At 44.6% G+C, this 25,125-nt stretch overlaps 1 protein-coding gene across 1 annotated transcript in view; it reads left to right on the forward strand.

The window, feature by feature from the left end:
* Nucleotides 1-25,125, forward strand: part of hoatz (HOATZ cilia and flagella associated protein) — a 55,137-nt gene that overhangs the window by 23,841 nt on the left and 6,171 nt on the right. Inside the window, exons 3-4 of the mRNA XM_072487740.1 lie at nucleotides 15,520-15,579; nucleotides 17,495-17,547. Of these exons, the coding sequence (XP_072343841.1) occupies nucleotides 15,520-15,579; nucleotides 17,495-17,547 (113 nt within the window). The remainder of the gene's footprint in view (nucleotides 1-15,519; nucleotides 15,580-17,494; nucleotides 17,548-25,125) is intronic.

Below are 25,125 nucleotides of genomic sequence, written 5' to 3' on the forward strand. Positions count from 1 at the left end.
CTATTATCATGAAGTGCTTCAAGAGGTTAGTCATGAGACACATCAACTCCAACCTTCCAGGTTGCCTTGGTCCACTGCAATTCGCATACTGCCACAATCGGTCCACAGCAGATGTTATCTCCCTAGCCCTACACTCATCCCTGGAGCATCTCGACAACAAGAACACCTACGACAAACTTCTATTCATTGACTACAGCTCCGCCTTCAACACCATAATCCGAGCCAAACTCATATCAAAGCTCTAAAACCTAGGACTTGGCTCCTCACTCAACATCTGGATCCTCGACTTCCTGACCATAGACCATAATCAGTAAGGATAAACACCTCCTCCATGGTAGTCCTCAGTACCAGGGCTCTGCAAGGCTGCATACTTAGCCCCCTACTATACTCCCTGTACACACACAACTGCGTGGCAAAATTTGGCTCCACTCCATTTACAAATTTGCTGATGACACGACCGTAGTGGGTCGGATCTCAAACAACGATGAGTGAGAGTACAGGGGGGAAATAGACAACTTAGTGGCATGGTGCAACGACAACAATCTCTCTCTCAATGCCGGCAAAACTAAAGAGCTGGTCATGACTTCAGGAAGCGAAGTGTTGTCCACGCCCCTGTCAGCATCAATGGTACCGAGATGGAGATGGTTGACAGCTTCAAATTCCTAGGTCGTCAACAATCTGTCCTGCAAGTGCCAGGAAACACGCGGCTAAACGCATTCGCGAGGTGACTTTGTTCCCTTTAAGGAGAATCGAGCCCTTAGAAAGGTTTTGGTTGAATTCCATCCATAAGTCTGGCACAGCTTCATAGAATCATCATAAAATCATCATCGATGATTCCTCAAAGAGGAAACCAGTCTATGGTCATCTGGGACTTGTTATGCGCCAGGGTTTAGAAACTCCAAAGTATATTATGGTGTTCACCTGACCTCTAACTTTTTGTTGAATTTGGTTAGGATGAGCACAAGAGCCTTCCCTTCAGGTGTGATTCATCGGTCTTCCCAGACACTTTAATCAAAGCAAGCTTTATTCTAAGAACTTAGTTAACATTTATATAAACGCACAGCAAGAATTTTCATCAATTACAAACACAAAGATACCCACAGCTACAGTAATGTATGTATAACACTTAATGAATTCCCCCTTAACTGTTCCAATTCAAAAACAAAATTGCATAAACCAAACCCCCTTTTCAAGGGCGTGGCTCAGCACTCTGCGTCCTCACGTGAATAAGACTGGCTTTTCCTGAGATTCTGACCCCGTCCCACCAGCAGGTTTAACCGCTTCCGGAAAGCAAACTATATCTTAAAAGCCACTACCATGGTGATTTTTTACTGGAACAGATATTTAAAATGAAACTAGAGAGAGACAGGCCAAAACACTTCTGTTCTTTGTCTGAGTCCACAGCAGCCAAATGTGAAAGCAAAACCAAAAACAGCTCACAGAGCCACAGCCCAGCTCCACACACAAAATGACATCACTGAAGACATGTGATGAGACAGAAACCTTTCTTAAAGGGACACTCCCGTGACAGACTATGGCTACTTTACATTTACCATGTGGACTGTAGCCATTCAAGATGCTCATGTTCTATGAATGAACATGGAAAAAATAAGCCAGGAATAAGTTTCACCTGACAACATCTCACCACCCTCTCAAGCGCAATTTGCGATGACAATAAATCTTGGCCTTTCCAGTACAAAGAACAAAGAACAAAGAAATGTACAGCACAGGAACAGGCCCTTCGGCCCTCCAAGCCCGTGCCGACCATGCTGCCCGACTAAACTACAATCTTCTACACTTCCTGGGTCCGTATCCCTCTATTCCCATCCTATTCCATGTATTTGTCAAGATGCCCCTTAAATTTCACTATCGTCCCTGCTTCCACCACCTCCTCCGGTAGCGAGTTCCAGGTACCCACTACCCTCTGCGTAAAAAACTTGCCTCGTACATCTACTCTAAACCTTGCCCCTCTCACCTTAAACCTATGACCCCTAGTAATTGACCCCTCTACCCTGGGGAAAAGCCTCTGACTATCCACTCTGTCTATGCCCCTCATAATTTTGTATACCTCTATCAGATCTCCCCTCAACCTCCTTCGTTCCAGTGAGAACAAACCGAGTTTATTCAATCGCTCCTCATAGCTAATGCCCTCCATACCAGGCAACATTCTGGTAAATCTCTTCTGCACCCTCTCTAAAGCCTCCACATCCTTCTGGTAGTGTGGCGACCAGAATTGAACACTATACTCCAAGTGTGGCCTAACTAAGGTTCTATACAGCTGCAACATGACTTGCCAATTCTGATACTCAATGCCCCGGCCAATGAAGGCAAGCATGCCGTATGCCTTCTTGACTACCTTCTCCACCAGTAATAACCACAGCACATGAATGAATATGAAAAATAGATATAGAAGTAGGTTTTGCCTATCAACAGACCTCGGACCTGTATACTAAGACAAGGGATGAGCAAAATGAACATTATAACCAAAGTCTTTTAATGGCAACTCCTCTCTGGTGAGATAAAGGAATAACTGTTAATCTAGGGCGCGATTGAATCTTGCGAGATTTAAGATCTTGCCCTCACTGATCATGATCCAGATGAGCGTACGGCTCATTTAAATATACATTTGCTGGGCTCACCCAGGGCCGGGGATTCACCGTCTGTGCCTGAGAGACCTCACCAGGGCGCCGTTTTAGTAGTGGTCCCCACAACATGGACCAGGCATAATAGCCCCTAGGGGCGTCTCCCAGGCATTTGGACACCCCCGGGTGGTCGGGCACAGGCTAGGTGGCACCTTGGCACTCCCTCTGGCACCTGGGCACCATGGCACAGGCATCCAAGTACTGTCAGGGTGCCCGGGTGGCTGGCACTGCAAAGAATTGGGCCTGGATTTCTTTGCCAGGTAGAGGGAGTTTGGGGGGTTCCCAGGGGCCTCTCCATGGTTGGGGGGTTCCCAGGGGGGTGGTATGGAGATGAGGGCAGGCGGTCTAGATGAAGTCCCAATTCGCTCACCAGCAGGAGAGAATCTCCCCATGGCCACATAGAGCGGCAAAGTGCAGTTGAATAGCGGGATCTTTCTCGACACGCTAAACTCGCCGTTAAAGACCACTGAATCACGCCCCTAATTAAAAATATATATTTTATTCATTCATGGGACGTGGGTGTCGCAGGCTGTGCAGCATTTACTGCCCATCACTAATTGTCCTTGAGGGGGCAGTTAAAAGTCAACCACATTGCTGTGGGTCTGGAGTCACATGTAGGCCAGACCGGGTAAAGATGGTAGATTTCCTTTCCTAAAGGACATTAGTGAACCAGGTGGGTTTTATCGACAATCGACAATGGTTTCATGGTCATCATTAGATTTTTAATTCCAGACTTTTATTGTTCAAATTTCACCCTCTGCAGTGTTGGGATCTGAACCCGGGTCCCCGGAGGATTACTTTGGGTCTCTGGTTTACTAGTCCAGTGACTAGTACCACTATGTCACTACCTTTACTACTCAAGATGTCAGATAATCAGGAAATAAATCATTACTTGAGGATATGTTCCCTTTAAAAGAAAATTCTGGTAGTCAGGAGCATCTGTAAATAAATTTACACTCTGAAAAAGTAAATACTTTTTAATAGTGCATTCTCATGGTGCATCCTTGCACAAAAGCTACGCTCAGCTGGGAATGCTGCCAAGTGCAAGCAATCTGACTGGATGGTTCAGAAAGCTGCTGAGACCTGCAGCCTGCCCACACCAGAAGCACCTTCGTCAGCATTCCTGTGCCTCTGATTAATAAGGCAATACACTGCATTTTATCCATTAGCATCCATTACATCTTCCTTAGCAATCTGATTAGGAGTCGGGCATCATTTTTGGTGAAATAATAATTTCATTTCTCAACTTTTATGACAATATGGGCAATCAATTTACAGCTACCACTCTGCATGAACTCTTACTGCATTCGAGGTGGAAGAAATTGTTGTATTAAGATGAATTATGGTGAAATATTCAAATATAACATCCAGATCAATTTAATTAATTCCATCAACTTTGACGGGATTGCTTTAAATGTGAGATGTTTTGTTTTATGCTTTCAACTGTATTCGGTCATGTATGTCTTTGAGCCCCTTACTCCAGAGGGTCCCTGCCATCTGCACAGTGCTGTCTCAGTTTGGAGTCTCATGCCGGGGGGCTCAATGTGAAATGCAGAGCAAGTTAACCGAGGTTACAGAAAGCAATCCACCACCAGCTTGGAGGATTTTGTTTGATGTACTTGGAGGGAAGATATTGTTTGCCTTAGTTTGCTGGCTCTTGTTTTCCAATAGTATCATCAAATCCCTGGAGATGCAAGTAAATAGGGAGCTAAGAATTCTGAATAAAAAGGAAGTTAGTTTTATTTTCGCACCTTCTTGTGTGGCAGAATTACAGGTGCCAAACATACCCTGGTTCTTCACTCAAGTGATTATGCGTGATTTAAACAGTGCATACTGGTGTTTGGGGAAATGCCTTGATGCACTGTTGATACTGTGGCTTGCTATAGTCACGATGCCTCAGGTCATCTTTGATAAAACAATGAGGCAGAAGCCATTTTTACTCAACATATAGAACACATTGTCAGGTGTGTTCAGTTGAAACGGAGTGGATTTTAATAGCTGGAACAAAGCCAGCTGCTGTAAGAAATAAAGAAAATAATTAAAGCTTCTTCATACAGGACATTGGCTGCTGGCTGCATCAGTATGGGTTTGCATATTCGAGTACTGCTCCAATGGAGATGAAGGCAGAATTGAAAATGAATTGGAAATTCTTCCAACCTCAATGGCAGAAGTATGAAATTGCCAGAGTTAAACAAGTGTTTCCTGTGATATGAAAAAAATGAACACTATATATTCAAAACTTTATGCCCATTGTTATTTTTTAAATGGATTTTCTGTTGAACCAATAAAAGGATGGCTGCAATAAAATGGTTGGCACCTTTGCTGATGCTTCGTCCCCAGTTTTAGGCGGTCTCGAGAGATTACCACATATTGGTGGGGATGCTTCATATTTTCAGGGAGGCTGTAAAGACGTCACTGAAATGTTTCCGTTGCCCTCCTATAACAGGACATATTGAACTTTTAAATAGGTCATGTTTTAAAAAATGGACACAAGCCAAAGATGGCTGAGGATGCAAATTCTTAGAATGTAAATTCAGCGACTGTGATTTCCTGTGCAGATGAAACTAAGTCCTGAAAGAAAACGGAATATCACCCCCTTTTTCCAGACAGGGGTATACCAAAGGCACAAAGCAATACATACTGAACTGCCATCTCTTGTGGAGATAATGGAAGCTGATTATCATCTCAGGAGAATCTATAGGATAGGCAAGGGAATCTATGTGTGGAGCCAGAGGAAATGGGCGAGGTACTAAATTAATACTTTGCCTCAGTATTCACCAAAGAGAAGGAATTGGTAGATGTTGAGTCTGGAGAAGGGGGTGTAGATAGCCTGGGTCACATTGTGATCCAAAAGGACGAGGTGTTGGGTGTCTTAAAAAATATTAAGGTAGATAAGTCCCCAGGGCCTGATGGGATCTACCCCAGAATACTGAAGGAGGCTGGAGAGGAAATTGCTGAGGCCTTGACAGAAATCTTTGGATCCTCGCTGTCTTCAGGGGATGTCCCGGAGGACTGGAGAATAGCCAATGTTGTTCCTCTGTTTAAGAAGGGTAGCAAGGATAATCCCGGGAACTACAGGCCGGTGAGCCTTACTTCAGTGGTAGGGAAATTACTGGAGAGAATTTTTCGAGACAGGATCTACTCCCATTTGGAAGCAAATGGACGTATTAGTGAGAGGCAGCACGGTTTTGTGAAGGGGAGGTCGTGTCTCACTAACTTGATAGAGTTTTTCGAGGAGGTCACTGAGATGATTGATGCAGGTAGGGCAGTAGATGTTGTCTATATGGACTTCAGTAAGGCCTTTGACAAGGTCCCTCATGGTAGACTATTACAAAAGGTGAAGTCACACGGGATCAGGGGTGAGCTGGCAAGGTGGATACAGAACTGGCTCGGCCATAGAAGGCAGAGAGTAGCAATGGAGGGATGCTTTTCTAATTGGAGGGCTGTGACCAGTGGTGTTCCACAGGGATCAGTGCTGGGACCTTTGCTCTTTGTAGTATATATTTGGAGGAAAATGTAACTGGTCTGATTAGTAAGTTTGCAGACGACACAAAGGTTGGTGGAATTGCGGATAGCGATGAGGACTGTCGGAGGATACAGCAGGATTTAGATTGTCTGGAGACTTGGGCGGAGAGATGGCAGATGGAGTTTAATCCGGACAAATGTGAGGTAATGCATTTTGGAAGGTCTAATGCAGGTAGGGAATATACAGTGATTGGTAGAACTCTCAAGAGTATTGAAAGTCAAAGAGATCTAGGAGTACAGGTCCACAGGTCATTGAAAGGGGCAACACAGGTGGAGAAGGTAGTCAAGAAGGCATACGGCATGCTTGCCTTCATTGGCCGGGGCATTGAGTATAAGAATTGGCAAGTCATGTTGCAGCTGTATAGAACCTTAGTTAGGCCACACTTGGAGTATAGTGTTCAATTCTGGTCGCCACACTACCAGAAGGATGTGGAGGCTTTAGAGAGGGTGCAGAAGAGATTTACCAGAATGTTGCCTGGTATGGAGGGTATTAGCTATGAGGAGCGGTTGAATAAACTCGGTTTGTTCTCACTGGAACGAAGGAGGTTGAGGGGAGACCTGATAGAGGTATACAAAATTATGAGGGGCATGGACAGAGTGGATAGTCAGAGGCTTTTCCCCAGGGTAGAGGGGTCAATTACTAGGGGGCATAGGTTTAAGGTGAGAGGGGCAAGGTTTAGAGTAGATGTACGAGGCAAGTTTTTTACGCAGAGGGTAGTGGGTACCTGGAACTCACTACCGGAGGAGGTGGTGGAAGCAGGGACGATAGGGACATTTAAGGGGCATCTTGACAAATATATGAATAGGATGGGAATAGAAGGATACGGATCCAGGAAGTGTAGAAGATTGTAGTTTAGTCGGGCAGCATGGTCGGCACGGGCTTGGAGGGCCGAAGGGCCTGTTCCTGTGCTGTACATTTCTTTGTTCTTTGTTCTTATAGCCTGTTTACTGTGCCCCAGACCTGTTTTGTGGGTTTTCCGCCTTCCAGCAATGCACAGGAGACTGGGATAGAAAATAAGCTGCAAACCTGGTCATTGTGGACTAATGCTGGGTATGTCTCAGAGTGTGAAACACAGAAACAAGAAAAGACAGGGGGCGGGATCCTCCAATTGCCGACACCGAAATTGAGTTTGCCAATCCCTTTTTACACCAAAATCAGGGGCGGTGCCGTTTTTCAGATGCTCCGGCCCCTCAAAAACATCGTACTCAAGCACGCCGCACGCCGTTGGGACAGCCTCACAACGTCACCTGAGGCCCACCTTCGATGCTCCGCCCCCGATGGGCCGAATTCCCGTTGGCGTGGGCATGTGCCCTCTCAACATTTGTCAACCGTGCGTGGCGGCTGCGGACGGCGCCATGTTGTACGATGTGGCCGCCGCAGGCACGCGTATGTGCAGCCACGGACCCGGCCAATCTGCGTCCATATCGGCAGATAAATCCGGGGGCTTTATGTGGCATGGCTGCTAGCCCCCCACCAGGCAGAGCATCGGTGCAGAGGCAGCGCTGACTTTTTGGTCGTAAGACCAGACGCATCCTCCAGACATAGCCGCAGAATCGGAGAATCCAGCCCAGGATATTTCCCTCTGTTCTGGCAGGTTAAATAAAAGTCTTGTTCTCGCACTCTGATTACTGGAAGAAAACAAGTCAGCAAAGCCACAGCTGAAAAGAAGCAGGACAACTCTCTCAGCTAAACTGCAGAATCCTAGAATTTCAAAACCAATTATTCAACCGTTGAAGTCAGCGCTACTCTAATCACAAATCTAAAACAGCCGCAACATTTCATCATCTCCTCATGGACAAGTCAAAGGCTGATTGTAATTTTTAAAAAATTATTTCTGGACTCACTTCTTATTTCTAATCTGTGTGTATATTTGTGCATGCATTTTATTTTCTACTTATGTTTTAGTAGTTAAAAACTCACTCTTTCTTTAACTCTAGAATGCCTGAATTAAATTGGTCCTTTTAAAACATTAATACATTTAGACTGGGAAAGGCATCACAAGGAAGGGGATCCTCTTAAAATTAATCTCGTCGTGAACAACCAACAAGGTTGAATAAAGAAAGGGAGCCAGTTCATCCCTACTCATCCAGGGGCATGACAATTTGGGGGTATCCCATCCAGAATTTAAGAAATTTGGGCTCATGTGGAGACAGCTCCCAAGGAAGGTACGAAGGGTGACAAATTGAGGAAATTCGTCCGGATGTCAAATTTGGGAACCTCGCCCAGGACAGATCACCATTAGAGGATGTAACAAGTAGGGTAGATAAAGGGAACAGTAGATGGAGAATTCCTGGATTTCCAAAAGGCATTAAATAAGGTGCCACACAAAAGGTTAGTAGGCAAGATAAGGGCTCATAGAGCTCGGGGTAGTATTTTCGCATGGATAGAGGATTGGTTAATGGATAGAAAGAGAGTGGGCATAAACAGGGATTTTTCAAGTTGGCAGGAGGTGAACAGTGGGGCACGGCAAGGATTAGTATTGGGGCCTCAGATATTTACAATCTACATTAATTGGCTGATGATAGATACCAAGCTAGGTGGGAAGGCAAGCTGTGGGGAGGACACAGAGGCTGCAAAGATATACAGACAGTGTTTGGGCAACAAGATGGCAGATGGGGTTTACTGTAGGGAAGTGAAGTTATTAATTTTGGTGAAAAGAATAGTGAAGCATAATATCTTCTAAAAAGTTGTGAAACTTATAAGTGTTGATGTTCAAAGAGACCTGGCTGTGATAAAAGTTGTGGTTCCAAGAGAATTCAAGATGCTCACACAAAGAACGCATAAAGTTAGCATGCCAGTGCAGTAAGCAATTAGTAAGGTAAGTGACATGTTGGCCTTTATTGCAAGGGGTTGGAGTACAAGAATAAAGAAACCTTGCCGCAATTTTGTACAGGGTTTTGGTGTGACTAGATCTGGAATACTGGTCTCCACATTTAGGAAAGGATATACTTGTATTGAATGTGGTACAGCAAAGGTTCACTAGATCGCTCCTTGGGATGAAGTTATCCTGTGATGAAAAGTTAAGTAAATGTGGCCCATATTCTCTGGAGTTTAGAAGGATGAGAAGAGATCTCATTGAAACCTCCCTGAGGGGGTTTGATAGGGTAGATGCTGAGAGATTGTTTCTGTTAGTCAGGGAATCTAAACGATGGGGACACAATTTCAGGAAAAGGAAACAATCATTTAGGACTGGGTTGAGGAAAAATTACTTCACCCAAAGAGTTGTGAATCTTTGGAATTCTCTGCCCAGAGATTGTGGATGCTCCATTGTTGAATACATTCAAGGTTGGGATAGACAGACATTTGGTCCCTCAGAGAATTAAAGGAAATGTGGAGCTGGTAGGAAAATTGAATTAAGTCATAATCGGATTGAGGCAGAAGCCACTCTGGGGTAGATAGTGGAAGAGTGGTAACACTACTACACAAGTAATCCAGAGGGCCAGGCTAATGTTCTGGGGATATGGGTTCAAATCCCACCATGGCAACTGGTGGAACTTGAATTAAATTAATAAATCTGGAATATAAAACCAGTCTCAGTCTTGGTGACCATAAATAGCTTATATTGTTACAAAACCCTATCTGGTTCAGTGATAGCCTTGGGGAAAGGAAATCAGCAATCTTTACCCAGTCTGGCCTACTTTACTCCAGACTCACGACAATGCAGTCTTATCTGCCTCTGAATGGCCCTGCAAGCCATTCAGTTCAAGGGCAATTATGGATAGGCAACAAATGCTGGCCTTGCCAGTGATGCCCACACCCCATCATAAATAAATAATCTTTATTGTCAGAAGTAGGCTTACAGTAACACTGCAATGAAGTTACTGTGAAAAGCCCCTAGTCGCCACATTCCGGCGCCTGTTCAGGTACACGGAGGGAGAATTCCGAATTCTCAGCTGGTACGGGAATTGAACCCGCGCTGCTGGCCTTGTTCTGCATCACAAACCAGCTGATATATATAAATGTATAATATGTAAATGTTGGGTGATGGCATCAGGGTGGCACAGTGGTTAGCACTACTGCCTCACAGGGCAGAACAGTGGCACAGTGGTTAGCACTGCTGTCTCATGGGGCAGCACGGTGGCGCACTGGTTAGCACTGCTGCATCACAGCGCCGAGGATCCGGGTTCGATCCCGGCTCTGGGTCACTGTCCGTGTGGAGTTTGCACATTCTCCCCGTGTCTGCGTGGGTTTTACCCCCACAATCCAAAGATGTGCAGGGTAGGTGGATTGACCACGCTAAATTGCCTCTTAATTGGAAACACAAATGTTGGGGGAGCAACCTACCCGAGTGGGAATGGAGTCCTGCAGCGTGATTAGTGGACCATGCTATCGAACGAATTCGGGTAGATTGGGGCCTCGGCTGAGGCCGCTCTTAGTCCTGTTTCCTGCACTGAGGAGCCTCACTCTAATATGTAGATTTGCCACAAAGTGAACCCGCCCACAATAGACAGGATTCACATCGCGACATCTCGTGAGATCACGTTAGATCTCACGAGGACTGGCAAGTTGGGTAGATCCCATAAGAGGGATCTCCCGGATCTACTGGTCGCATTGCGCTGCACTGCCTTTCGAGTGTAACGTGGCCAGTAATATCTCGGCCAATGTCCACACAACACATGGAGCAGTGAAGAGACTTTAGGCGTGATTCTCCGGCCGAGCCCGCCCGGTGACCGGAGAATCCCACCCACGGTCCTTGGAGTTCCTTGAAGAATCCAGTCCTTCATTAGTCATGGAAGAAATTACAGCCAAGCTGGATTCACCCATGTGCAGTCACACAATGGGGGAATGCTCAGCACTTCAGGAATATCCCTATCTAACAGCCTTGTGACACCACATGGACTGCCGTGATTGAAGAAGGCGGCTCCCTACCACCTTCTCAAGGGCAATTAGAGATGGGCAATAAATGCTGGCCTCGCCAGCGACTCCCACATCCTGTGAAAGAATTAAAAAGAGAATTTTGGGTGGAGGCACTACGTTCACATAGGTAAATTTCAAAAACTCGTAAAGCGGTAGTCCCTGGAAGATAGGGGACCTCAGACAGGCATTTTAACCTGCAAAAGATCTGTTGCCTGTTTCGAGCAGAACAAGGTGGAGGGACAACTGTTATTTTTCTTTTCTAATACAGCAGATGGTACTCACTTCTGCCATTATGCACTGGTGGTGGAGGGAATAAATGTTGAAGATGGTGAGTGGGGTGCCAATTGAGCAGGTTGCTTTGTCCTGGATGGTGTCAAGCTTCCTGTTAGAACTGCACTTCTACAGGCAAGTGGAGTACTTCATCACACAATGACTCTGGTTAAAGATGAAATATTGGCTCATACACTGGAGGAATTCCTCTGTCCTTCTTTGACTAGTACATGGGATCTTTTACATTCAGCTGAATATTTCAGATGGACCGTCAATTTAACATTTAAACCACTCTATTTCCAGCAAATTTCATTTTTGTTTCAGCTTTTTCCTTTAACCAAATGTTCACTTCTCTACAATCACATTTATGAAAGCAAATATTGTCTTTGTTACCCTGGATATCTTCAACAGTTCAATAGGTATGGTGATCTGTGATATACTCAAAAGGAGCCTAACCCGATCAGAAAAGGGTTAAGCCTGGCATTCAATCACTGATCTTCATTCACAGACTCCGAAATGCTGCAAAGGTTAATTAGTTAAAGAGTCTCTGAGTGAGAGTGACCCTTGACTCTCTTACTGCTAATAATCGCTGAGCATGTTCTAGGTGCTGGCCCCCATGGGAACTGCATCCCATCCTGGCACCATAAATCCCTAAAACTGCAGCTATCTGCAAACCTCACATGGTTCAGGCATTTGTCAATGTTGCAGAACATTTACACAGACTGTTGCAATTTCTAAGGAGAACCAAATGTTCTGTTCTCAATCACCAATACATTGAGCAACAGATTAATAACCTAGTTGGAGGGACCAGTGCCAGGTCACAGAGACTCACAGCTTAGCCTCCTGGGGTCCCAGTACACCCTTCACTCTTACATGTCAGGACACACTTGGATATATTTCACAAGGCAGTTAACATATTTTTGTGCTTGTTTGCAAAAAAACTTAATGGTTAATCAGTGAATTGCCGAGCTACTTTGTTGCCCACAAACCAGTGAGGTAACTGGTTAGCTGATGGAATATTCTGCACCATTAAATCAATTCCTCACTGAAAGTGGAACAGATATTTTTAATTTGAGTCAGGTGATCTCATGTGGGGTTGCAGTTGTTGTTATCCTCCCTGGTGTGGGGAAGGGAAAGGAATGGAATGTAAATAAGCCAGAATTCCCCTCCTGGTCACTGTTAGGAGGGGAATGTCCTGTAAACTCTGCCCCGCACTAACTGGCCATGAAACAAAACCCTGCAGGAAGTTATAAGTGTAGAAGTGCAGTTCTAACAGGAAGCTTGACACCATTCAGGACAAAGCAGCCTGCTCAATTGGCACCCCACTCACCATCTTCAACATTCATTCCCTCCACCACCAGTGCATAATGGCAGTAGTGAGTACCATCTACAAGATATACCTCAGCAACTCACCAAGGCTCCTTCAACGTCACTTTCCAAACCTCTGACCGATTACCATCTAGGACAAGAGCAGCAGACTCATGGGAACACCACCACCTGCATGTTTCCCTCCAAGCCACACATTATCCTGACTTGGAAATAAATTGCAGTGCCTTCACTGCTGTTGGGTGAAAATTCTGGAACTCCTTCCCTGACAGCACTGTGGTTGTACCTACACCTGAGGGACTGCAGCAATTCTAGAAAGCAGCTCAGTACCACCTTCTCGAGGACAATTAGGACGTGCAATAAATGCTGGTCTAGCCCCGAATGCCCATGGCCCATGAACGAATGAAAAAATATTCACCTCAGTTTCTGTAAGTAGGATCTTGCCATGCTGAAACCAGCTGCCACGTGTGTCTACAGAAAAGCAATAATTGCATTCCAGAAGTAGTTCCTAAAACCCTTTGAGACATCTTGAGGATGTGAAATTCATGTTGTTCTTTCTTAAAGATGCATGTTGACGTTCCAAATGGCTTTTTCTCATTTCTTTTTGTATAAGCTTTGAGCCTGTACCCAAAGGAAACAGAAGTGAACATTATCTGCCGGACTGCATAATCCTGCAGCTTCTAAATACAATGTGCGACTCCCCTGATAGGCCTGACTGCACTGCCTGGTGTGGCACTGGCCTCGTCAGAAAATTCCATGTTTGGTCCCTGGTCTGTGCTGAGTTAGCTAATCTTTGCAGGAGTGTACATTAAGTAATTAGGTCTGAATCGAGGGGAGGGAGGGGGAAAAATCAATTGAACTTGTTCCTGATTGGTATTCAGCTACTCGCTGCAAAATGCACATTCGTAAATGTCAGGAAAAGGATAGGGCTTAGTTTAACTGTGATGGTCCCTCTCCAACAATCAGGGAGTGACACCATGAACTAAATGCTCAGACATGGAGAACAGCACTTCGATAATTTGGCAAAGAATTGTGTGGTACTGGACCACAGCAGGAGTACGTCAGTTCAAAGTTGAGGTGAGAACATTGGAAACACTAAATGTTGCACAATCAATAGAATTAAAGGTTACTAAAAGTAAAAACATCGAGTGCAGTGACCAAGAGAAGGCTGTTGTCTCCACATAAGGAATATTTTGAAGTTCTGAAATGCAATTCTGTAATCATTACATCAAATAACCAATGATTTATGTTTTATTATATTGCAGTGTTAGGTAATTGGCCCAAAATAAGGAATTTATAAATTATTTCAGTTTGAGGCAGTGTTATTTTGCGTGTTAGCTACTCTCAGTACAGAAATAAAAATCTGTACATAATTGATTAGAATTAAGTGACTGTCAAAAACTAGGAGAAATATGGAAATGGTTAATGGTGCATCATTCAAGCAGTGAAGCTAAATCTGTCTTTAATTCATTTTGAGATGAATGTTGTTTTCAATAATACATACTGTTCTTTAATAAAGGGAAAAGGACAATGGAAACAAGTTTGCTGAAATGATCTGGATGGAGCACTTTGCAAGGCTATTGTAGTTTCACCACTGCACCTTCACTGTCACAAGATTTGCAGAAGGAGGTTGTCCTACATTTAGGATCAGAAATTATAGGACACTGGAAACATGCTAATTGATCATAGAAAACCCTCAGGTTCTACGTCTTACTGAATTTCTGCAAAGGAACACAGGGAGCTAGTTCTCAGTGGTTCTTTGGGTAAATCCCTACGGACCAGAAAGTCCAAAGGATTGATTCTCAGTGAGTTGTGGGGTTGGTACACTTGCCATCCAAGGCTGTTGGATGGCTGATGAGAGGATTAGGTGATGCATTCCATGGTTAAGTCGCCTGATGTCACCCTCTGTCCAGATTTGCACATGAAGAATGGTTTAGGAGAACCATCAGTGCTTCTACCCCCAGAACATAAATACACCCAAGAACGGAGGGGAGGAAAACATTGAGAAGAAATGGGGCCTTAGGATGGTTTGATGGTTTGGCTGGTAGAGGTCATACCTGGGACCCAATAATTACATACATGAGAAACTTAATTAAAAATGTAATATGTCAAATTGATTTTGTGTTTTCACTCCTGTGTTACATCAGGAGGCTGTAGGTTCAAAATTACTCTCAGGTTAGCAATGCTAAGAACGATTAAAAAGGTTTAAAAGATGCTATCCTTGGATGAGGCCTGAAACAGAAGTGTTGCCTGGCTAATCCTTTAGTTTAAGTGGATGTTATGCACCCTGCTTTATTGTTCTAAGAAGAACATAGAATTTTCCTGGTGTCGAATCAAACCTTCCTTTCTCAACCAAAAATAGGTTCACTGGTTCTTAATCTCATTGCATGTGTTGAGATGTTGGTGTTCAAAGAATGTGCTGCTGTATTTGCCTTCATAACAAAGCTCAGTGAGATTTGAAAGTTATTTTTGATTGTGGGAGTTTTGCAATGTGCTATATAAATAGAAGGATTTATTAATTACAGCAGAATTACCAAAATAAAAGGTGATTTTATTTATTGACTAAGTTTAATAACTGAGGAAGCCAGCGGTAGTGGAAGAAGGATTTATTTTAAACTATAGGTGATACTTTGCCCACGGCAGTAACTCGCCACAATCCAGTTCCCGTTGGGACAACCAACAACTCCTTCTTGGGCCTTTCTTGGGCTGGCTTTTATGGGTAAGTCTCGCCATCTCCAGCTGGGTGGCCTCCATCACTACCTGGGATACTTGTGCTCCACAAGCTCGACAAAGGTTTCCCCGTGGTTCCCATGGGGGTTATGAGAGTGAGGATTCCCTGGAACCGGGGATAAAGGATCGAACAAATAAAGCATTGACGACAATCGTTCCTTTTTTCAGGCAAAGAAACGGGAAGAGATCTTGGAGTTAATCCAAAAACAGCGGGAAGCAAGAATACGGGTAAGAGAAATGATTAATTCTACAGAGGATACAGGGATGTTGGGGATACATGGACCAGTCAGTATACCCGAACCAGAAAGCAGCCTGCAGATTGTACTGGACAAAGCTTCAGATTTAGGCACACACAATATCGCGGCCAAGTATCCCACTTTGATCAAGATTGTCATTATCCTTTGACAATTTTCAATAACAATTTGTGACCAGGTTCCAACTATTCCATGTCATAGAGTCAGAAAATATCACACTGATTGAGGAACTGTTAATTCTATCTGGCTCACCCTATCATTTTGCTTTTCCTCAATTCCCCATTAATCAAGACTGGTCCCCGAAATCCTCCAGGAGGTATACTAGGTATTTTAATAAATTTACCCTACATGTTCATTTTTAATGAAGTGCAGAATTTTATGTGGAGTTGGCTTGAGTCAGAAGCAGCTAGGATTATTGTGATGGTACCCAGGGATTAGAGAGTACTCCACAATCCATACCCTGGCATGAACTGTTATTGGAGTTCACATTCAAAACTCTTCTCTGTACTCATTTTGCTCTTCATAGAGAACAAAAAAATGGTATTAAGAAAATGGAGAAATCTGCCACAAGTGAAAGGGATATTCAGCAACTGTGCTACATTGCAGCACGAAATCAGGAACTCACTGTGTGAAATGTCACTGCTGCAGGCAGATGCAGATGGCCTAGAACATGCTTCTGCTTGATATTGTGACTCTGGACAGAAGTTGTATGTGGAGTGGCATGGTAGAAGATGCCTTTTCTCTGGTTGGTCACACATTCTGCAGGAGGTGGCATGGAGTACTTAGTTCCCATTGTTTGGTGAACATAGAACATACAGTGCAGAAGGAGGCCATTCGGCCCATCAAATCCGCACTGAGTCACGTAAGCCCTCACTTCCACCCTATCCCCATAATCCAGTAACTCCTCCTAATCTTTTTGTACACTACGGGCAGTTTAGCACGGCCAATCCACCTAACCTGCACGTTTTTGGACTGTGGGAGGAAACCGGAGCACCTGGAGGAAACCCACGCAGACATGGGGAGAACGTGCAGACTCCACACAGACACTAACCCTGCGGGGATTCAAACCTGGGACCCTGGCGCTGTGAAGCCACAGTGCTAGCCACTTGTGCTGCCCCATGGTGAGATTGAGCAAGCTCCCGTTTCATGTTAATGAGGACAGACAGTTTTTCATGAAGTTATTCACGAAAACTCCATCTTGTCAATCTTGCCCCTCGCATAAGGTGTGGTGATCCTTAGGTTAAGCCACCACCAATCAGCCTTTCACCTCAAACAGGAAAGTAGCCTATGAACATCTGGAACTATGGCGACTTTACTTGATTTAATGATAACTGAACAGGGCCAACTGACTGTAATGCCCTCACAGTCAATTAGCTTGTCAACTCATTGGGGAGGTGTGACGTAGTGGTATTTTCACTGGACCTGTAATCCAGAAACCCATGTAATGCTCTGGGGTCTCAGGTTCGAATCCCACCACAGCAGATGGTGAAATTTGAATTCAATAAAAATCTGGAATTAAAAGCATAATGAAAACCATGAAACCATTATTAATTGTCGTAAAAACCCATCTGGTTTATTCTTACCTGGTCTGGCATACATGTCGTTGACTCTTAAATGTTCTCTGGAATGGCCTAGCAAGCCATAACAAGGGAGAAATTAATTCCGATGTTATGCTTACTCCATCAACTCCCCTGGGTGAGATAACACTGAGCTGCAGGCTACATGGTATTCTTCAATGATATCTATTTTGTGTTTAGCTTTCACTATTAATCACCTTTACCTCCACCTCCATCCCTGTACCCACATCTAGAAGCAAATCAGATTATTGGGACTTCTGCATAAAGCTGAACATTAGTGATCTGAATCACTTTCAACTTTTTCTTTCGCAGAAAGAACTATTGGCTCTTCCATACAAACCAAAGACAATGATGCAATCTGTACCGTAAGTGTCTGCTGCTTCTACAGGACTCTTGCAATAGAACAAACAAAGAACAAAGAAAAGTACAGCACAGGAACAAGCACTTCGGCCCTCCAAGCCTGTGCCGACCATGCTGCCCGTCTAAACTAAAACCTTCTACACTTCCGGGGTCCGTATCCCTCTATTCCCATCCTATTCATGTATTTGCCAAGATGCCCCTTAAATGTCACTATCGCCCCTGCTTCCACCACCTCCTCCGGTAGCGAGTTCCAGGCACCCACTACCCTCTGTGTAAAAAACTTGCCTCGTACATCTCCTCTAAACGTTGCCCCTCGTACCTTAAACCTATGCCCCCTAGTAATTGACCCCTCTACCCTGAGAAAAAGTCTCTGACTATCCACTCTGTCTATGCCCCTCAATTTTGTAGACCTCTATTAGGTCGCCCCTCAACCTCCTTTGTTCCAGTGAGAACAAACCAAGTTTATTCAACCTCTCCTCATAGCTAATTCCCTCCATACCAGGCAACATCCTGGTAAATCTCTTCTGCACCCTCTCTAAAGCCTCCATATCCTTCTGGTAGTGTGGCGACCAGAATTGAACACTATACTCCAAGTATGGCCAATTTTATACTCAATGCCCCGGCCAATGAAGGCAAGCATGCCGTATGCCTTCTTGACTACCTTCTCCACCTGTGTTGCCCCTTTCAGTGACCTGTAGACCTGTACACCTAGATCTCTCTGACTGTCAATACTCTTGAGGGTTCTACCATTCACCGTATATTCCCTACCTGTATTAGACCTTCCAAAATGCATTACCTCACATTTGTCCGGATTAAACTCCATCTGCCACCTCTCCGCCCAAGTCTCCAAACGATCTAAATCCTGATGTATCCTCTGACAGTCCTCATCGCTATCCACAATTCCACCAACCATTGTGTCATCTGCAAACTTACTAATCAGACCAGTTACATTTTCCTCCAAATCATTTATATATACTACAACCAGCAAAGGTCCGAGAACTGATCCCTGCGGAACACCACTAGTCACAGCCCTCCAATTAGAAAAGCACCCTTCCATTCCTACTCTCTGTCTTCTATGACCTAGCCAGTTCTGTATCCATCTTGCCAGCTCACCTCTGATCCCGTGTGACTTCACCTTTTGTACCAGTCTGCCAAGAGGGACTTTGTCAAAGGCCTCACTGAAGTCCTTATAGACAACATCTACTGCCCTACCTGCATCAATCATCTTTGTGACCTCCTCGAAAAACTCTATCAAATTAGTGAGACACGACCTCCCCTTCACAAAACCGTGCTGCCTCTTGCTAATATGACCACTTGCTTACCAAATGGGATAGAATCATAGAATTTACAATGCAGAAGGAGGCTATTCGGCCCATCAAGTCTGCACCGGCTCTTGGAAAGAGCACCCTACCCAAGCCCACACCTCCATCCTATCCCCATAACCCAGTTACCCCACACAACACTAAGGGCAATTTTGGACACTAAGGACAATTTATCACCGCCAATCCACCTAACCTGCACATCTTTGGACTGTGGGAGGAAACCGGAGAACCCGGAGGAAATCCACGCGCACACGGGGAGAACGTGCAGACTCCGCACAGACAGTGACCCAAGCCGGGTATCGAACCTGGGACCCTGGACTGTGAAGCAATTGTGCTAACCACTATGCTACCGTGCTGCCACACAGGATAGTTCCTGTCTCGAAGAATTCTCTCCAGTAATTTTCCTACCACTGACGTAAGGTTCACCGGCCTGTAGTAATATAATATTGACAATATGTCAATATTATATCCCATTTTATTTTAGAGAGGAATGTGGTGTAATGGATTAACTATTACCCTTTACCTGTGGATTTCACTCCAAACCCAGTTCTTTCAGTTGATAGTGGTGATTTATTTCCAAGGCCATTGTGAATACAGTTACCTCCCTCAATTGTATCCCTCAGTCCCTTGTACCTTGTAAAGCTCCTTGGGAGATTGGGCTGGAAGGTAATTTTTCTGTGTAACATTGTGGGTTTGATGGGCTGAATGGCCTAATTCTTTGTGCAAATAACATGATTCTGTAAGTAAGTTGTTGATGATGTTGGTGATGATTGGTTGGGAGCCAACAGGAAAGTCTGAGAGAAAATGGAGAGCAGGTGCGCAAGGTGCACATTACAAAGGCAAGGATGTTATAGTATGAGAAAGCTTAAGAAAAAGACAGATTCACATTGGGAAAATAAAGGAAACACAGCTGGTTTGTCAGCTTGCAACATCAAATATTAAGACATTTAAAATAGATAGGGAATGCAGGTGAAGTCTTACAACTGGTATCTAGTCAAAGAATAATGTGCATATCTCCATCCAGGAATCTGGTGTGACGCTCTCTCTCTCTCTCTTATTGGCCAAAGGGTGCTAGGGGCCAGTTTAGCTCAGTTGGCTGGACAGCTGGTTTGTGATGCAGAGCAAGGCCAACAGCGTGGGTTCAAGTCTCGTACTGGCTGAGGTTATTCAAAACCCACCTTGTCAACCTTGCCCCTCGCCTGAGGTGTGGTGATTCTCAGGTTAAATCACCACCAGTCAGCTCTCTCCCCTCAAAGGGGGGAAAACAGCCTGTGGTCATCTGGGACTATGGCAACTTTACTTATCAGCAGGCAACAGGCTGGGTGTCATTAGCAAGTAGAAAAGTGGGTGGCATTAGCATAGAACATGTATGATGGAGATGGAAAGGGATCAAATATAATGCAGTTTATATCATTTGGAGATGAGTCAGAGCAGAGGTCACAGCAGGGTCATGTGTTTCTGTGTGGTGTCAGTGTGTATCTTTTCCTGTGTGTACCTCTCTCTCTCGCTCTCTCCTCTCTCTCTCTCTCTTCTCTGTGTACTCTCACTCTCCCCCTCTCGGTATCTCTGTCTCAGTCTGTGTATCAGTCTTTGCATTCTGTACATATAACTTTCCTGTCTCTGTATCAATGTGTGCATCTGTGCGTGTGTCTCCCCTATCTCTAATCTGGGTCCCTGGAGGTGTTGTAGATTTTAACGCTGGGCTGCTCTATATCTGCGGAGTCTGCACGTTCACCCCGTGTCTGCGTGGGTTTTCTCCGGGTGCTCCGGTTTCCTCCAAGTCCCGAAAGACGTGCTGTTAGGTGAATTGGACATTCTGAATTCTCCCTCAGTGTACCCGAACAGGCGCCGGAGTGTGGCGACTAGGGGATTTTCACAGTAACTTCACTGCAGTGTTAATGTAAGCCTACTTGTGACAATAAAGATGATTATTATTCTGACGTTGAGGAATTTGGGCTGCAGCTCACCAACATACACCTACTGTCAGTATCAAGAATCCCTTCTGTCCTTGGCAACTGCTTCCTATTGCCCATTTGCCACCCTAGTGGCAATATTAGCCCCAAGTCACTCTCCTTGTTACAAGTTAAACAAAAATCTTGCTAAGATATTGGAACTGAGTCTCAGCAGCCAGAGAGTGGGAAAAACTTGGCCAGACGAGACAGAAAGCCTGCATTGCAGGAAATTCCTTCCGTTGGAGAGTCCTTGTGTTTCTATATCTCCCTGTCTCAGTTTCTATGTCTCTATTTTTATGTCTCTTTTTGTTTACCTTGCAGTTTCACTCCCTCTGCCTCTCTGTCTACATCTTCTCCATCTCTGAGAAAGGAGGCCTCTGTGACCAGGGTCTCAATGTTGGAGGGCAGCTTGAGTCAAGGCCTAGCTTTGATAACCCGCCTGGTTCAACAATGTCAAGGGCAGTGTTATGGGCGAGGCGTTTTCAGAACCCCAAAATGTATCATGGAGTTCAACCAACTTCCCCCTTGAATGTATTTGTTGCTTTTCCTAGCACACGGCTTGTTCCCTAGGTGTGGGATTACAATTATGGACACGTGGATTTTTAAACACAAAACAATGTTTATTCCATGAACTCAACTTACCATCTGAAATAAACATTGGATCTCTTAACACCCCTTACTTCAAAGATAACTCAGAAAATATTACAACAGTAAATAATTCCTCAAAATGTTCCTTCAAACTTCCAAGAGACTTAACACCTTTAAACAGAATCACATCAGGTTAAAGGCTTTACTATTATGAGTTTAAATCACCCAAATGATCCAGAGATAGTCTTTCATGGCAGAGCTCACAGCAAATCCAGCTCACTGCAAAACACAGACTCCCCAAGCTCTTTTCCTCCAAACTGCAGCTCTCTGGAAACACACAGACACACACAAGCTGCTTTTTCCAACTGAAACTTCAAAATGGCTGACCTAAAACCCAGCTCCACCCACTCTCTGACATCGCTGTTTTCTTAAAGGTACATTGCTTTAACATCCATGTCTTAAAGGTACTCTCATATGACACCTCCCCCCAAGAAAGAAAAACCCATCAACTTCAAGATGGTTTCATTTTTCACTTTTGCTCCATCCACTAAGAAATGCACACAGTAAAAATACTATTTTGTTTCACAAAAAAAAACACACGCAAACAGGCATAATAATGAAGTCCATTTTTCTTTGCTCTTCTTCCTCCAATCGAAATCCTTCTCGATTGACAGTCTCTTTGAACAAGAAAGTCTCTGCAGAGACTTTGAACAAGAAACCCCCCCGCCGGGTCGGAGAATCGCCGGGGGCTGGCATGAACCCCGCCCCTGCCGGTTACCGAATTCTCCGGCACCGGAGATTCGGCGGGGGCGGGAATAGCGCCGCGCCGGTTGGCGGGCCCCCCCTGGCGATTCTCCAGCCCGGATGGGCCGAAGTCCCGCTGCTAGGATACCTGTCCCGCTGGCGTGGATTAAACCACCTCTCTTACCGGCGGGCCAAGGCGACGCGGGCGGGCTCCGGGGTCCTGGGGGGGGGGGGGCGCGGGGCAATCTGGCCCCAGAGGGTGCCCCCACGGTGGCCTGGCCCGCGATCGGGTCCACCGATCCGCGGGCAGGCCTGTGCCGTGGGGGCACTCTTTTCCTTCCGCCTTCGCCATGGTCTCCACCATGGCGAAGGCGGAAGAGACTCCCTCCCCAGCGCATGCGCGGGGATGCCGTGAGCAGCCGCTAACGCTCCCGTGCATGCGCCGCCCGGCAATGTCATTTCCGCGCCAGCTGGCGGGGCACCAAAGGCCTTTTCCGCCAGCTGGCGTGGCGGAAATTAGTCCGGCGCGGGCCTAGCCCCTCAAGGTTGGGGCTCGGCCCCCCAAGATGCGGAGGATTCCGCACCAAGGGGCGGCGCGATGCCCGACTGATTTGCGCCATTTTTGGCGCCGGTCGGCGGACATTGTGCCGGTACCGGAGAATTTCGCCCCAGACACTTTAGTTCAATCTGACCACAGAGCCCCTTGTAATTCTCCAATACAGGAGCATTGGTGATTACAGCTTTCAGGCAGTCAAATGCCTGTTGAAAGTCGACTGTCCCTTGACATTTTTGACGTTTCTTTAGCAAGTCCATCAGTGGAGTAATCACGCCACAAAACCTTTGCACAACTGTTCAATCAAATTCATTCATGCTAGGAGATCGCATTATTTCCCTTCGTCTTGAGGGTATCGGAAACTGCGCAAGGAAAGTGATCCGGGCTTCTCCAAATTCACTTTCGGCTAGGTTTTCACCAAACCCGCCTCCTGAAGTCAATCAAAGAACTCCATACGATGTTTTAAATGCGCTTACCAAATCTGGAAGTTGGAAATAAAAGCAGATTGTCCCACTTTCTCAATGCAATCCTTCAAACGTGGGATAGGATAAGAGTCCATTCTTGTAACTGCATTCACCTTTCAATAGTCCACACACAACCATTGGTACCATCTGGTTTAGGTACCATCACTATGGGTGAGCTCCATTGGCTGCAACCCACTTCAATTATGCCATTCTTCAGCATACTCTCAATCTCTCTGTTAACCTGTGCCAATTTTAAAGGATTAAATCTATATGGATGTTGTTTGATAGGAACAGCATTTCCCACATCTACATCATGTGTAGCCATTTTAGTACTTCCCAATTTATTTCTACAAACTTGCCCATGTGATATCAATAACTCTTTCAGGTCATTTTGTTTTTCGTCTGGAAGGTAACTTAACAATTCATCCCAATTTTTAAGAACATCCTCATTTTCCAATTTAATTTGAGGTATGTCAAATTCACAGTCATCTGGATTTGGTTTGTCACTTTGAGTTAGAATCATTAAAACCTCCTTTGTCTCTCCTTCCCTTTCAAAGTACCTTTTAAGCATATTCACATGACACACTCGGTGAGTTTTCCTTCTATCTAATGTTTTTACCACATAATTCACCTCACTTAATTTCCTTTCAATCTGATACGGTCCACAAAACCTAGCTTTTAAAGGCTCACCTACCACTGGTAACAACACTAAAACTTTATCCCCACTGGCAAAACTACGAACTTTGGATTTCTTGTCCGCTACCCGTTTCATCACATTTTATGCAACTTTCAAATGTTGTCTAGCCAATTCACCTGCTCTATTTAATCATTCCCTAAAATTTGACACGTAATTCAATAGTGTAATTTCCGATTTCTTACCCACCAATTTTTCCTTAATCAATTTATGTGGTCCTCTTACCTCATGACCAAAAATTAGTTCAAAAGGACTAAATTTGGTAGACTCATTAGGTGCATCCCTAATTGCAAACAATACGAATGGAATTCCTTTATCCCAATCCTCTGGATAATCTTGACAATAAGCCCTCAACATTGTCTTTAATGTCTGATGCCACCTTTCTAACGCTCCCTGCGATTCTGGATGGTACGCAGTTGATTTAAATTGTTTTATTCCTAAGCTATCCATAACTTCTTTGAATAACTTTGAAGTAAAATTTGATCCTTGATCCGATTGAATTTCTGTGGAGAGTCCATATCTAGTAAAGAATTTAAGCAACTCCTCCACAATCCTTTTAGCTGCAATATTACGTACTGGAATGGCCTCTGGTAACCTAGTAGACACATCCATTATAGTCAAAAGATATTGATTCCCACTTTTTTGTTTTAGGAAGCGGTCCTATACAATCAATTATGACCCTCGTAAAAGGTTCCTCAAATGCTGGAATGGGTATTAAGGGCGCTGGTTTTATCACTGCTTGAGGTTCCCCTATCACTTGACATGTGTGACATGATTGACAAAATTTAACTACATCTTTATGTAATCCAGGCCAATAAAAATGTTTCTGGATTTTAGCTTGAGTTTTCCTTATTCCCAAATGACCTCCCACTGGTACCTGATGCACAACTCGCAACACCTCCTTTCTATACCCTACCGGCAATACTACTTGATGAACTTCTGCCCACTTTTCATCCGCCTGCATATGTACAAGTCTCCATTTTCTCATCAAGACATCATTTTTACGGTAATAACACTCTGGTATACTCTCAGATTCCTCTTCCGTATATGCTTTCTGATATATCCGTTTTATTTCTACATCTTTCTGTTGTAACTCCGCCAATTTTCCTGAACTAAAAATATCCACCTCATCCTCCACCTGTTCTTGTTCTTTTTCAACCGTCTGATCAAAAATCGTTTCTGATAATTGCGCTTCAACTTCATCTTCACTCTTTGATTTCTCCTCTTGTCATAGCCTATGACTTTGCGACCTTGTCACTACACAAT

This window comes from Scyliorhinus torazame, chromosome 21 (genome assembly GCF_047496885.1).
Source record: "Scyliorhinus torazame isolate Kashiwa2021f chromosome 21, sScyTor2.1, whole genome shotgun sequence".
Classification (NCBI taxonomy): domain Eukaryota; kingdom Metazoa; phylum Chordata; class Chondrichthyes; order Carcharhiniformes; family Scyliorhinidae; genus Scyliorhinus; species Scyliorhinus torazame.